The 12,243-nt window shown below is 40.5% G+C and overlaps 1 protein-coding gene across 5 annotated transcripts in view; it reads left to right on the top strand.

The window, feature by feature from the left end:
- CAMK2A (calcium/calmodulin dependent protein kinase II alpha) overlaps positions 1-12,243 on the top strand; it is a 346,233-nt gene that overhangs the window by 164,716 nt on the left and 169,274 nt on the right. For all 5 annotated transcript variants that reach the window (XM_089682134.1, XM_089682135.1, XM_089682136.1 and 2 more), the window contains exon 3: positions 8,225-8,284. In XM_089682134.1, coding sequence (XP_089538260.1) covers positions 8,225-8,284 — 60 coding nt within the window. The remainder of the gene's footprint in view (positions 1-8,224; positions 8,285-12,243) is intronic.

Below are 12,243 nucleotides of genomic sequence, written 5' to 3'. Positions count from 1 at the left end.
TGGATCACCCCACGTGCTTGCCATCCAGGGCAAGGAATTCTTTGAGGTGGTGATGGTCAAGTCCATCCCTGGGTCTATCCTTCCTTCTGTTGAACTGGACAATTCTTTCCATGGATGCCAGCCAGTCAGGTTAGTGAGGAGTGCTAGGGACAGCTACAAAACAACTACTTCAACATCCTGGAGCTGTGGGCAGTTTATCTTTCCCTTCTACAGTAAACAGACCTTCGCAAGGGTTTCCCAGTCAGGATACAGTCCAAAAATGCCAAAGCAGTGGCTTACATAAACCCCCAGGGAGTCACAAGAAGTCGTGCAGCTGAGCAGAAGGCAAATCTCATTTTTAGAATGGGCAGAGAGCAATGCTCTAGCCATATCTTCTAAGCACATTCTAGAAGAAGAAAATTAGCAGGCACACTTTCTAAGTCAACATGAACCTTTAATCTGTTGTAATATTGCCTGGCCTAGAACAAGGACAATACAAAAGGATGTCTGACATTTTCCAGCCTAAGTTTCCTGATGCACACTCTCCTCCTACCATATCTATTTCATGCAGATTGAGGAAATGCATGATGGTTGTCTCCAGTGACCTCCTTTTTCAAAATAGATCAGGATATTTATGCTAGTATTAACAGAAGGTAAAATAGAATTAAACCCTAACAGGATGTTATTTTGTTTGCAAAACTGCTATATATCAATTGCCATTTTTTTTAAATAGGATACAGTTTTCACCCTAAGCAGTTTTTAAGTCTTTTTTTGTATCCTGATACTACTGATCTTTTCCAGACTCTTTCAGCCACTTTCTATCCACATGCACTTGCTCCAGTGTTGGTTGCACATCATTGCACTGGATCGGCATCATGATAGTGACAACAGTTGGCCATGCCTGCGTAGTGTGTCTTGGCATGGACTTTGTTGTCTCTACCAGGATTTAAGGCAAGGGATAGTGTGATAATGCAGGAGAACAGTTAGGAGACCGTGCCTGAACAAGGACCTTTGTGGCTTTTTCTCCTCTGTTTTCACCTGGTGATCTGACCAGTAATACAACTCCTATATTACAGTGCCCCTACTCTGGATGAAGGAGCACAGGGGCACTTTTGGACAGCAATATTGTCAGTTTGGAGGTAGGGAGTGTTACTAGCAGATTTAGATACACTAACAGTTTAAATCCAAACTCCAGATCACACTGCAGTTACACAAACAGTTACAGCAACAGTTTTTTTTTTCTTATGCAATAAAGGTTTTACATAAATAAAAGCTGATCACTGTAGGCACCCCTGTCAATAGTAAATGGTTTGTTTCAACACTTACATACATTTGCAGGAGAGCTTGTTCTGTTGAAAAACAGAATTGAGTTGGCCCTATATGGGTTAGTTTTATACATTTAACCAGTGGACTGAATGAAAAAAAAAACTAACTCAGTCCCACCATCCACAAATTCATTGTTTATGTGGGAATCCTCCCCACTATGCCTATATATTTTGACAGCGGGGAGACTCCCCTGCTATCAGAATACACAGATCAGCGCTGCAGCTAGATCAGCACTGCAGCTTGATTGAGCGAGAGTATAAAAACAGGTCATTTGAACAGAAATTGATCAGTAGACCATCCAGAGTGGACAAACATAGACTGAAATTTGGCCAGTCCCTGCTGAACCAGTCAAATTTTGATCCATGTGTGGCCCGCTTTACTAGCCAGATTACCAGATGAAAATAAAGGAAAGAAAGCCTAAAAAAAGAAGCTAGGAATTGGTACACTTCAAAATAATATGTTTGCTTTTAGGATCAATACTCCTTTAAAGGTAAAGTTAGTTGTTTGGTTAGGGAGAACAATAAGATTTAAGATTGGATAGGGTGAAGGGTTTAATTTAGGATAACAGCACCCAGGATTTAAAGTGGAACTTTATTCAGAAAAAAAAGTCCTGCTAGAACATTTCATGCTTGCCCCTTTTGCAGGTATGGCTATGTAAAACATTGAAAAGTAAATCAAAGTCACTAGAGATATATTCAATCCAAACATGTCTTCAGCAAAGATAAGCAGTGAAGAGTGATATGCGTGGCATCAATGTGACACATGTGTTGGATCCTACCACCAAAGAGCAAAACAGCCACTTACTTTAACAGCATGACCCCTGAACCAGCAGGAAAGTGATGACAAGCATTCCCCTAAGGCAGTGGTCGGCAAGCCGCGGCTCGCGAGCCACATGCGGCTCTTTACACACATTAATGCGGCTCTTCTGTGTGCCGGGCGCCCGCTCCCCTCCCTCCTCTCGGGCGGCCGCCCCAAAAGTCAGGACTCTGCAGCTAGCCCAGCAATGGGCAAACTACGGCCCGCATACGGCCCGGCGGACCTTTTAATCCGGCCCGAGGAGCGTGGCAAACATTGGCTGTCAGGATGTAGGCGGGGCAGCGTGACGAACTCCTCTCCTCTCACAGTCCGCCCTGAAGACCGGAACGGCGCGGGAACACGGCGAGAGGAACGCGTGGAGCAAAGGTAAGTGAATTGACACAATATAGGGAATGAATTACTATAGGGGGGATGAATTACTATATGGGGGATGAATTACTATAGGGGGGATGAATTACTATATGGGAGATGAATTACTATAGGGGGGATGAATTACTATATGGGGGATGAATTACTATGGGGGATGAATTACTATATGGGGGATGAATTACTATGGGGGATGAATTACTATGGAGGATGAATTACTATATGGGGGATGAATTACTATATGGGGGATGAATTACTATGGGGGATTAATTACTATATGGGGGATGAATTACTATGGGGGATGAATTACTATATGGGGGATGAATTACTATAGGGGGGATGAATTACTATAGGGGGGATGAATTACTATAGGGGGGATTAATTACTATATGGGGGATGAATTACTATGGGGGATGAATTACTATGGGGGATGAATTACTATATGGGGGATGAATTACTATGGGGGATGAATTACTATGGGGGAAGAATTACTATATGGGGGATGAATTACTATGGGGGATGAATTACTATAGGGGGGATGAATTACTATAGGGGGGATGAATTACTATGGGGGATGAATTACTATATGGGGGATGTATTTTCAGTTTTAAAAATGTGGCTCTCAAAATAAATTTCAATCGTGGTTTTGGCGAGATTTGGCTCAGTTGAAAAAAAAGGTTGCCCACCACTGCCCTAAGGGGTAAATCCTGGATGAAACCGCTTGGACCACTGCTCCATGTATTGTACAAGTAGTACTAAGCCTGATCAATCTCTTCCCTTGATTTGATGTTATCTACAAACCATGCAATTGTAAGGCAGCTAACTGGAAACTTCCATAGTTCCTATCCATATGATTTGCCAAGTCAACTAAGTTATGGGGCTCCTTTTCCCATTTCTCGCATGTACTGTAACTTGTATATGCAGCCCAATGGGAATCATCGCTCTGTACCTTTTTTTAAAATGAACATTATTGAAATGTCACACAGACATTTCATTAAGGTCAACTGGCTGACCTTGCTCTGCACTGCGCTGTGGTGAGTTGAAAAAAGTAGTGCATGCACTATTCTTTTTCTGGGCTCTGTGCCCGCACAAAGGAAACAAGGTATTTTGCCTTGTCATGCAGTGAGATTGCACTGAGCTCTTTTTTTTCTCAAATTTTCACTGCGGGCAATTATTTTGTTTACATTCAGCTGTCAGCAGGGAAGCCCGCTGACAGCTAATGAGTCATCTGTTAAGGATGGGGCAGCCAGCTGATAACAGCGGCAAAAAAAATGCTCATAAAGTAGCTGCTAGGAGCTTAAAAATAAACTAGTGTGCATGGAGCCTAAAAATAAGTGTCTATACTGTTTAATATCCAGTAATACACTGTCTCACCCTGCTCTAAACATGTTCAGTTTCTCTCTATTTTTCGGCACTGTGACAAAAATGTAGAGGCCGATCTGCTTATAGCCTAAAGATTTACTGCTGCTCAGAGGCTCTGGGCTTTAGCAAATTGGCAGCTTCCAGCAAGAAGAAACAGGAACACTGCTGGAATTTATAGCACACACCAATTTTGGTAGCATAATTATTCATGTGGAATGTGTATGTTCCTTGCTAAAGAACATTATTTGTTTTTAAGTTGTCATGGGTAAAGCTCCGCTTTAAGCAATCGACTGGCAGTATAACGAACTTTAAAAATCAGACTTTGCAAAACTTAGCATAATTAAACTCTCTTCTGAAATTACCAATTATGGTCCTTAAATATTAGCATTTGAAGAGAAAATGAGCTATTTTCCTTATTAAAACTGTAGCCCTTATCTGTGCTGATAAGAAATATTTATTTCTGAACTTGACTTTTTTCTAACTGGGAAGGACACCAATTTTCTAGAACAAGACTCCTATGACTAAACAACTTTAACAAGAATAACATGGCACGTTTTGTTTAATGCAGACAGTTCCTATTTTTTCCTCACTCGCCACATCCTGCTGTCCATTGACTCAGCAAGAGAGGTGGTGATTAATAAAGGTTGTTCAGAGACAACAAAGCTTATTCTGGGTTTTCAAGCTTTCTAAAGAAATCCATGTTCTAAAGAAGTGAATGTGACTTTTACCAAACACTCTCTGGTGCAGAATCAATCACTGTCGTTTGAAATACATGCACCTGGAAGTTTCACCTGTGGGGTTATATTAGGAATAATTACAATACATGAAAGAGGTTGTCTACTGTGTATTTTGACAGCGGGAAAACAGACTTCTCAGAATACACTGAGCATGTCTGCCAGCTATAGCCAGTGGCAATGATCAAGCGGTCTACCGATCAACTTTTGTACAACCACCCGGCACATACATGGACTGAAATTTGGCCAGTCCCTGCTGAACTGGCTGAAATTCAATTCATGTATATCTAACCTTAAGGTGGGAATACACGATTAGAAAATCGACCGATTGGTCATCCGACGACCGAGAGGTGTTCGTTCGTTGGTTGAAATCGTGGCCCACATTAACCAATCTAAAAAAATCGTTCGTCGGGCAATACGTAGTGTTGACGTCTTCTGTACAAGTGGAAGTGATGCAGTGTGTGTGTGACCTTGTAACCACGCCCTTCCGGCCAGAACGAGGGATATACACAACAATTAACAGCAATGAGTCTAATATAGTTTATTACATTACCTATATACATAAATAGTGATACATAAAAATATAATATACAGAATTCTGGTTTCTTTATCTCATTAGGCCAATCTATTTTTAACATTTGGATTTTTTGTTCGTGTTTACGAAGATTCCTTGGACATAAACATCCGAGTCATCTTCTGTTTCCGCTCATCCGTGATAGCGCTTGATAGATTTTTCTCGTACGATCATCATACCACCGCATAGAAAATCGGTCGTTCGTATGCGAAACGACAACATTTTTCACTGTTGTTCAACCGGATTTTTTCGTTCACAATATTGTTATCAGTTAAAACATCCTGCTCATCAACGGAGAGAAATAATTCGATCAGTGGTTCCGTGAAATTTTTCGTACGATTTTCTTATCGTGTGTACGGGGCATAAGCCCCAGAGGTGTCTAGAGCTGTATGGGGCACAACCTCTATGGTATGTCCTATTTGGGGTGTGGCTAGGCATAGCCAGCTTGCATATTGACAAGGTTTAAGAGAAGGTGTTCCCTCAACACAAAGCTACTTACAATACGTAAAATTTCAGTGCTGGGTAGTCTAGAGACAGTTCAGTTGTTTCTGGATGAAAAAAAAAATGTTTCCTGTTTCTATTTTGAAAGCAACGAAACAGACAAATGTAAAAAGGATCAAATATTTAGAGATAATATCAAAAGGTGCATTTGGATGGGTCCATAAAAATTGCTACTGTCCTATTGGATTTGACACAGCTGAGGAGATTTGTTACATCTCCACAAATATTTCCTGAATTCTAATGACCACAGCTTTGAAATGAGCTTATTGGAAACCATCTGAATATGGAAATGTCCGTTTCATTGCAATGGATGCAAACATTTCTCTACATGGATACCAACTCATTATCGTTCAGTTATATTAAGACAGGTAATATACATGTATTAGAACATTTATACTGAAAGATGTCTAAACATTTTTTAACATGCAAATTAAAAGACAGTACAAATCACAGCTAGATTTCGGTTGTGGTCCTGGAGAACAAAGCTTCTCCTGCCTTCAAAGGTAACTTTGAACTTATGCCATTTTAACAAAAAAAAATTATAATTTTAAGTCCAGTGAGTTAAACTGTGGTATATTATTTCCATTTTTTTTTTTTTGAGTCAAGTAGATCTCTGTTGAACCCACCTTCCTCTAGCTTGCACCCACAAACAGTATGTACTCTGTTCTATTGTCATTCTTCACTGTTCTACTGGAGGGCAATTTTCTTGACTAAGTAGGTACATTCTAGTTGTTGTTCCTATTTAGGGCAATGAAGGAGGGAGTGAGAGCTGTGCACAGGCAATTCTACACTAAGGAAAACAATTGCAATTGGGCAAGATTTTTTAAACAGCCTGAGAACCTTTGTTGAGGCGATCATGCACTGCCCCAGAGAAATTGTTATGTTGTCTGATCTGGCCAAAAAAAAAAAAAATCAGAAAGCTGTAATCAAATACCTAAGGGCTTTCCTAAGCCCAACTCCAACCCAATCCTTTTTAAGAGATACGTTCAGCTTTGGGAAAATGTTCCACCTGTGTTTAGGGTGGAACATGGCAGGAACATGTAACACATTCCCAATGCTGCAGCCACCACCCAATTCCACCCAAAGTGAGAGAAGTACGAGGTTTCCCCGTACAAGCTGTAATTTTTTTAATAGAGTGCACCCATTTGGGGCTCCGCCCACATGGCTGTGCCATTCATTCACAGTGTTCTGTGAAGGAACTACAAGTCACAACAGCGTTAGTGGCTGTCAGCTTGCAGTTCTCAATGAACTACCACGGCACAGCAGAGCACCATGGTTCTTCATCGATTATTCCTGCCTGTATATCTGCTTGCCCCTACATTTGTGTAAGCAGATATACTGACAGATCTGCAGGAGACCTACATGGCACCAGCCATCTGCTGATCGCTGGTGCAATGGTTTTCAGGCTCCTGCAACCAAAAATAATAAATGCACTTTTTTTACCTGCAAATAAAATGTGCATTTTTTATTTTTGGTCAAAAGGTGAACTTATCCTTTAAACAATATTGTATAGAGTTCAGAAATGTGAATTATTCTGTCAAGTTTATATTGCTGTACCTGCTGGGGGGATTTCACCTCAGTTCCTGTCCCTTGAACAGCAGGACTAGGAATAAGGGGTGTGACACAGGAATACAAAGAAAGTTAAAGAAACCTGATAGAGGTGCCAACCCTTACCCAGTTTATTGGGGAAAAAAAAACGTATTTTGTTGCTGTCTCTGCCTTCACTTAAGAGTTTTCTTATTTTCTGTTGCAACAGAAAATTAAAGGAAAGCGCCTCAATGGGGACATATACTTGAAATAAAAACCTCTGTCGGGCTCTATCACTTCCCTGTTCTGTCTGTAATTAAATATTTTGACAGAGGTTGGGCTTTAGTTCCTTCCCTGCCATCTCTTGCGTAGAAGTTGATGGACAGTTTCAGGTGTTGGTTGGTGCCACCACCGATAGTACTATGTTTTGCTCTGAGGTGTGTCCTGCTGTATTCTGCTAAAAATGTGCTATATTTGACTAAAGCTTTATTTTGGTAATAGTTCACAACCATAGGAAGCAAAGAGGAGGCAATACTGTGACACTGGCTAGGGATGGAAGTCCAACTCCAACTTAAAGTAGACATTTGATCAAATATCTAACTAAGCTTAAACCTACTCCCACCCCCATCCTAGCCCTATGCTAACTACTCTGAAAAGGAAAGATGGGTATACTTACCTAATCTAGGAGCGCTCTGGTCATGTGATCGGGTTGCAGCGCTGGATTCAGTGTAGAGGAGGGACACCGGACAACAGATGTCCTATAGTAAGTCTATGGGTGAAATCACCCCCCAGGCTCTGCAGCCGTTGTCGTTGCTCTCTCCTCTCCCTTGAAGCTGGGGGGACCACATGACCGGCCCAAACTGCCGTTAGATTAGGTAAGTATACACATCTTTCCTTTACAGGGTCGTTAGCATAGGGTTTAGAATGAGGGTGGGAGCAGGTATAAGCTTAGTTAGGTTTTACCAAACTTCTACTTTTAGTTGGTTTAACTGTATGCATTGAATGCCTTGGCAATAACTATATGTCTTATCTTTTCCAGATCACCAGAAGCTGGAACGTGAAGCACGAATTTGTCGTCTATTGAAGCATCCAAACATAGGTAAATCACCAGCAGTTATTAAATGTACAGTATATAAAATGTATACTATTAAGACAATGTGCAATTTATTTTCATTTGAAAACAATAGTTAATATTAATAAATCACCATAGCAAGTATCACATAACTGCTGCACTGACTTCAATAACTTTAACCTTTCTGATAAATTTAATATTCTAAGACTTTGGGGATAAATAGATGCTGAGTCTTTGTGGGTCTTCTGCATAGAATTTAGATATCTGTGAGGTTCACTGGAATCAGGGCCACCAACTATTGCTTAATGTAAAAAAAATATTCCTTGACCATCTAGAGATCTAGCCAAAAAAATAGTCAAGAACTAGAGATAAAGAATGTTTGAAAAGCACCAAGTAACAAGCTTGGAAAAAACCCACAGTGAAGAGCATTCTGACCACCCTAATAGTTCAAGAGAAAATGACTAGTATCCTTCATGACACCCATTCCAAGTTCCCGAAGGTTTGGGACCCCTGGTGGTCATACAGTATTCCCTTCCCACCCTGCCCCCAGCTATTATTGGCACCCCTGGTCACTCTGATGCTTGCTAGCACGCAGGACCTTTCCCTCTTCTTCTTACTTGCTCTATTTCTTTTCTTCCTGTACACTGTTCTTTTCCTCTATTGGGCTTTACCCCACTCTTCCCTCTCCTTCCCTCTCCCCTCTTACCGCCCATCCCCCTCTTCAGTCCCAGACAGAATCTTCTCAATCCAAAGTTATTGGAGACCTGCTACTTCCCCCTCGCCTTGTCTTTTGTGTTCCCAAAAGTTTTTGGTTCAGGTCTTTCAGGCCCGTTATTTTAGACTGTGTCAGCCCTGTTGGCCAGGTTGGTCAATTTACTACATTATACACTTAAAACATAAACTTTGACATTGTACTTCTGTCTCTGTTATCCATTTTCCATGTGTGGGAACCAAATACTCCTTTATTTCTGTGTACTGCTTGCATTGCACTACAATTATTATATTATTATTATACAGTATTTATATAGCGCCAAGAGTTTGCTCAGCGCTGTACATTATAATGGGAGACAATACACAAGATAGTACAGTAACAATACAGTACATGAGGGGTTCAAGGGCCCTGCTCCTTGGAGCTTACAATCTTGTACCAGAAAAGCACCAAGTAACACCATACCTACATTTAATCACTTTCCTAGAGGTGTATTTCATTAAGACAAAAATTAGTAAGTCTGATTCGAATCCCCACATATATTGGAGCTTTGAACTTTAGTCCTTTGACAAACAGAGGTGGAAGAAGGAACTGTTTTCTTTGCTGATAGCAGTCAATCATTATCTCACTTTGGCATTTGCATTGCTATTTGGGAACAGAAAAGGCAGAATTTGATTGGCTGCGTTGGGTAATTTTTCAGTATTGTGTACTGAACTTCCTGAAATGAAGGCAGCTTAATTATATCATTATTGTATCACTATCCTTGAGCTAAATGACAGCTAAATGTGCTAAATGAGATTAATGTGAATAAAAGAACAGGTGTATGTGGGATAGAAATTTCATTAGAAAAGCACAGGTAAAGGGGTTAGAGGTGACTGTGCTGTCATCAAGTTTGCTGAGAAAAGGGTCCTAATTAAGGAAGAAGTTATGTTAAACGTACTCCCAGAGTTCATTTTTAAGAGCTACTTTTTTAGAGTGCCTTGCTCCTACATTAAAGCAGTATAAAACCCAAAACAAAAAATGTAATATATTGCAGCTTACCAATCATTAGATGTGCTGGCTGCATTAGTTTTCCTTTTTTATGCTTTTACCCTCGGATTTCACTTTGTGATCTGCCCAGTAACACACCTCCTATATTACAGTGCCCTCACTCTGGATAAAGGTGCACAAAAACACCTTTGGGCAACAGGAATGCTAATCTTGGGGGAGGGGAGTGTTAGATGTACTGGCAGATTTAAATACACTAGCAAATTGGAGCTGAACTCCAGCTAATATCTTATAAGCAGTTACAGCAAACAGTTTTGTTCCTTTTGGGATAAAGGTTTTCTATAAATAAATAGAAGCTGATCATTGTAAGCACACCTGTCAGTGGTAAATAGTTTGTCTCAGCCCTGTAGCTGCTACAGCAGCTTGCTCTATTGAACAATAAGAGACTTACTGGCAGGCTCACCAGGTGAATATAAAGGAAAGAAAGCCTAAAACCGAAAACAAATGCAGCCATAACATCTAAGATTTGGTAAGCTGCAATATAATAAATGCTGCTATTGGTTTTAATTCCACTTTAAAAAGTCCACATTCCACCTCCTTGCTTTGTTGCTCCCACTGCCGTTCTACAATATAATAGGCCTTAGCTGCACACATCTACAAATATATGTGGAAGACATACACTAGTTACAAAGATCCCTTGGTAATGGAGTTTCACTTTAATTTACTAGTACTGGAGCTTGAGATAAACAAAGCAATCCAATTCCTTGCTGTGACCCTAACCTGATCTGCAATACTGTATGCTGGCCGGTGAAGTCTAGAAGTCTTAAAAACTTCCAACCTTTACGAAGTTCTCTGTTACTGAGCTCTTTACAGAAGCAGCTTCTGGGTTCATTATAATGGCATCTCACTAGAAGTCTGGATGTTAGATAGGACTCTACAAACTCCCCCTTCCTGGCACACCAATAGAAAAGATAGTTTTACATGATATTTTTTAGAAAAACGGCCCACGTCTGGTTGGAGATTTGAAAGCATGCTTACTATATAGAGAACCTATACAGGAATTGCTTTACCAACTGGTCTTTGCATAATTCATAGAATTCTCTTGTTTTCCTATTGACTTACAGCACTTGTTTAAAGCTGGACTTTAGGCAGACATACAAACCCGTTACTGCAGTTATTTATGAATTAAAAATAATTAAATTTATTTTGAAATGCAACTAGAACAAGGGTCCGAATTTGATATGGTATTAACCTCTTGTACAGCTTAACTCCACCAACAATCAGCTATGTGCTGAAAAGCAACATGCTAAAAAAGAAAAGGGGGGGGGGAATGATGACCTTGAGGGTCTGCTTCTGCTTTTTCATGGTCCAATCACAAGCTAGGGCCAAGTTAGGGCCAAGGAGGTCACCAGGCTGGACTGCCTAATACAGTACAGAAAATGATATCCCCATTCTGGATGCACTGTTTAAAAGGGCTCTGTAAATCTCTAGACAGGATGGACAAAATGTATTTTCCTTAAACTCATGATCAGATTGTATACTACGTTAGTGGTTAAAAGACACTCACATGAACACAGGTTGTGTTTTGTCAGCTTTTCCTGTACATCCCTCAAATAGCTAAACCAGCCAACAGCTAATAATACATTTCTCAGAAACAATATTAATTACAAATGTACTAGGGAGGCCTGGAGTAAGATTCACAATAAAATAGATGGAGGGCCAGCATAACAGGGGGTTAAAGGGGCTTGGGTCTAGGTGGGGGTTCTAAAAGTTGAAAGTAAAATAAGTGACAGAAACTTATTTGATTGGGTCAAGGTCAGGGATGGGTGAAGCTGCAGGGGTTGTCTGGCACTGGGTCTGGGAAGGTCTTTAGTAGAAGGTCTGCTGAGTTGGGGAAAACTTCCCACCCTACATTTGTGTTGGAAATGTTGGTAGTTGTGGTTCACTTTGTCATGCAGCAGGCAGAATATAAGGTCCTTTTAGGTTAGGATGGGTAAAAAGGTACATTGTAGGGACCTGTCTGAGGTACAGCTCACAGTTGTTGGGATGTGTATCTGCGTGCAAGCTTCTAGTCAGTGGTCTGGTGGCTGGAGGCTTGATTCAATGATATGCAGGTATTTTCCTTAGCTTGATGCCTAATAGGACCTTGGGACTCCATTTTCTGTCACTCTGTGTGATTAAGTTATTACAATATATGTCTGTTATTTATATATTTTGTTTAATAAAAAGCTGCTATGACCATTTAACTCCAACGTGTTGTGGTGTCGTTTATAAGAAGTAAGATGGGTTG

Source organism: Staurois parvus, unplaced genomic scaffold (genome assembly GCF_062004578.1).
Source record: "Staurois parvus isolate SC_StPar_1 unplaced genomic scaffold, SC_StPar_1.0 ptg000286l, whole genome shotgun sequence".
In the NCBI taxonomy this organism is placed as follows: domain Eukaryota; kingdom Metazoa; phylum Chordata; class Amphibia; order Anura; family Ranidae; genus Staurois; species Staurois parvus.
Note: the sequence above shows the minus strand (reverse complement) of the source record. Positions and strands in the feature narration are given on the sequence as shown.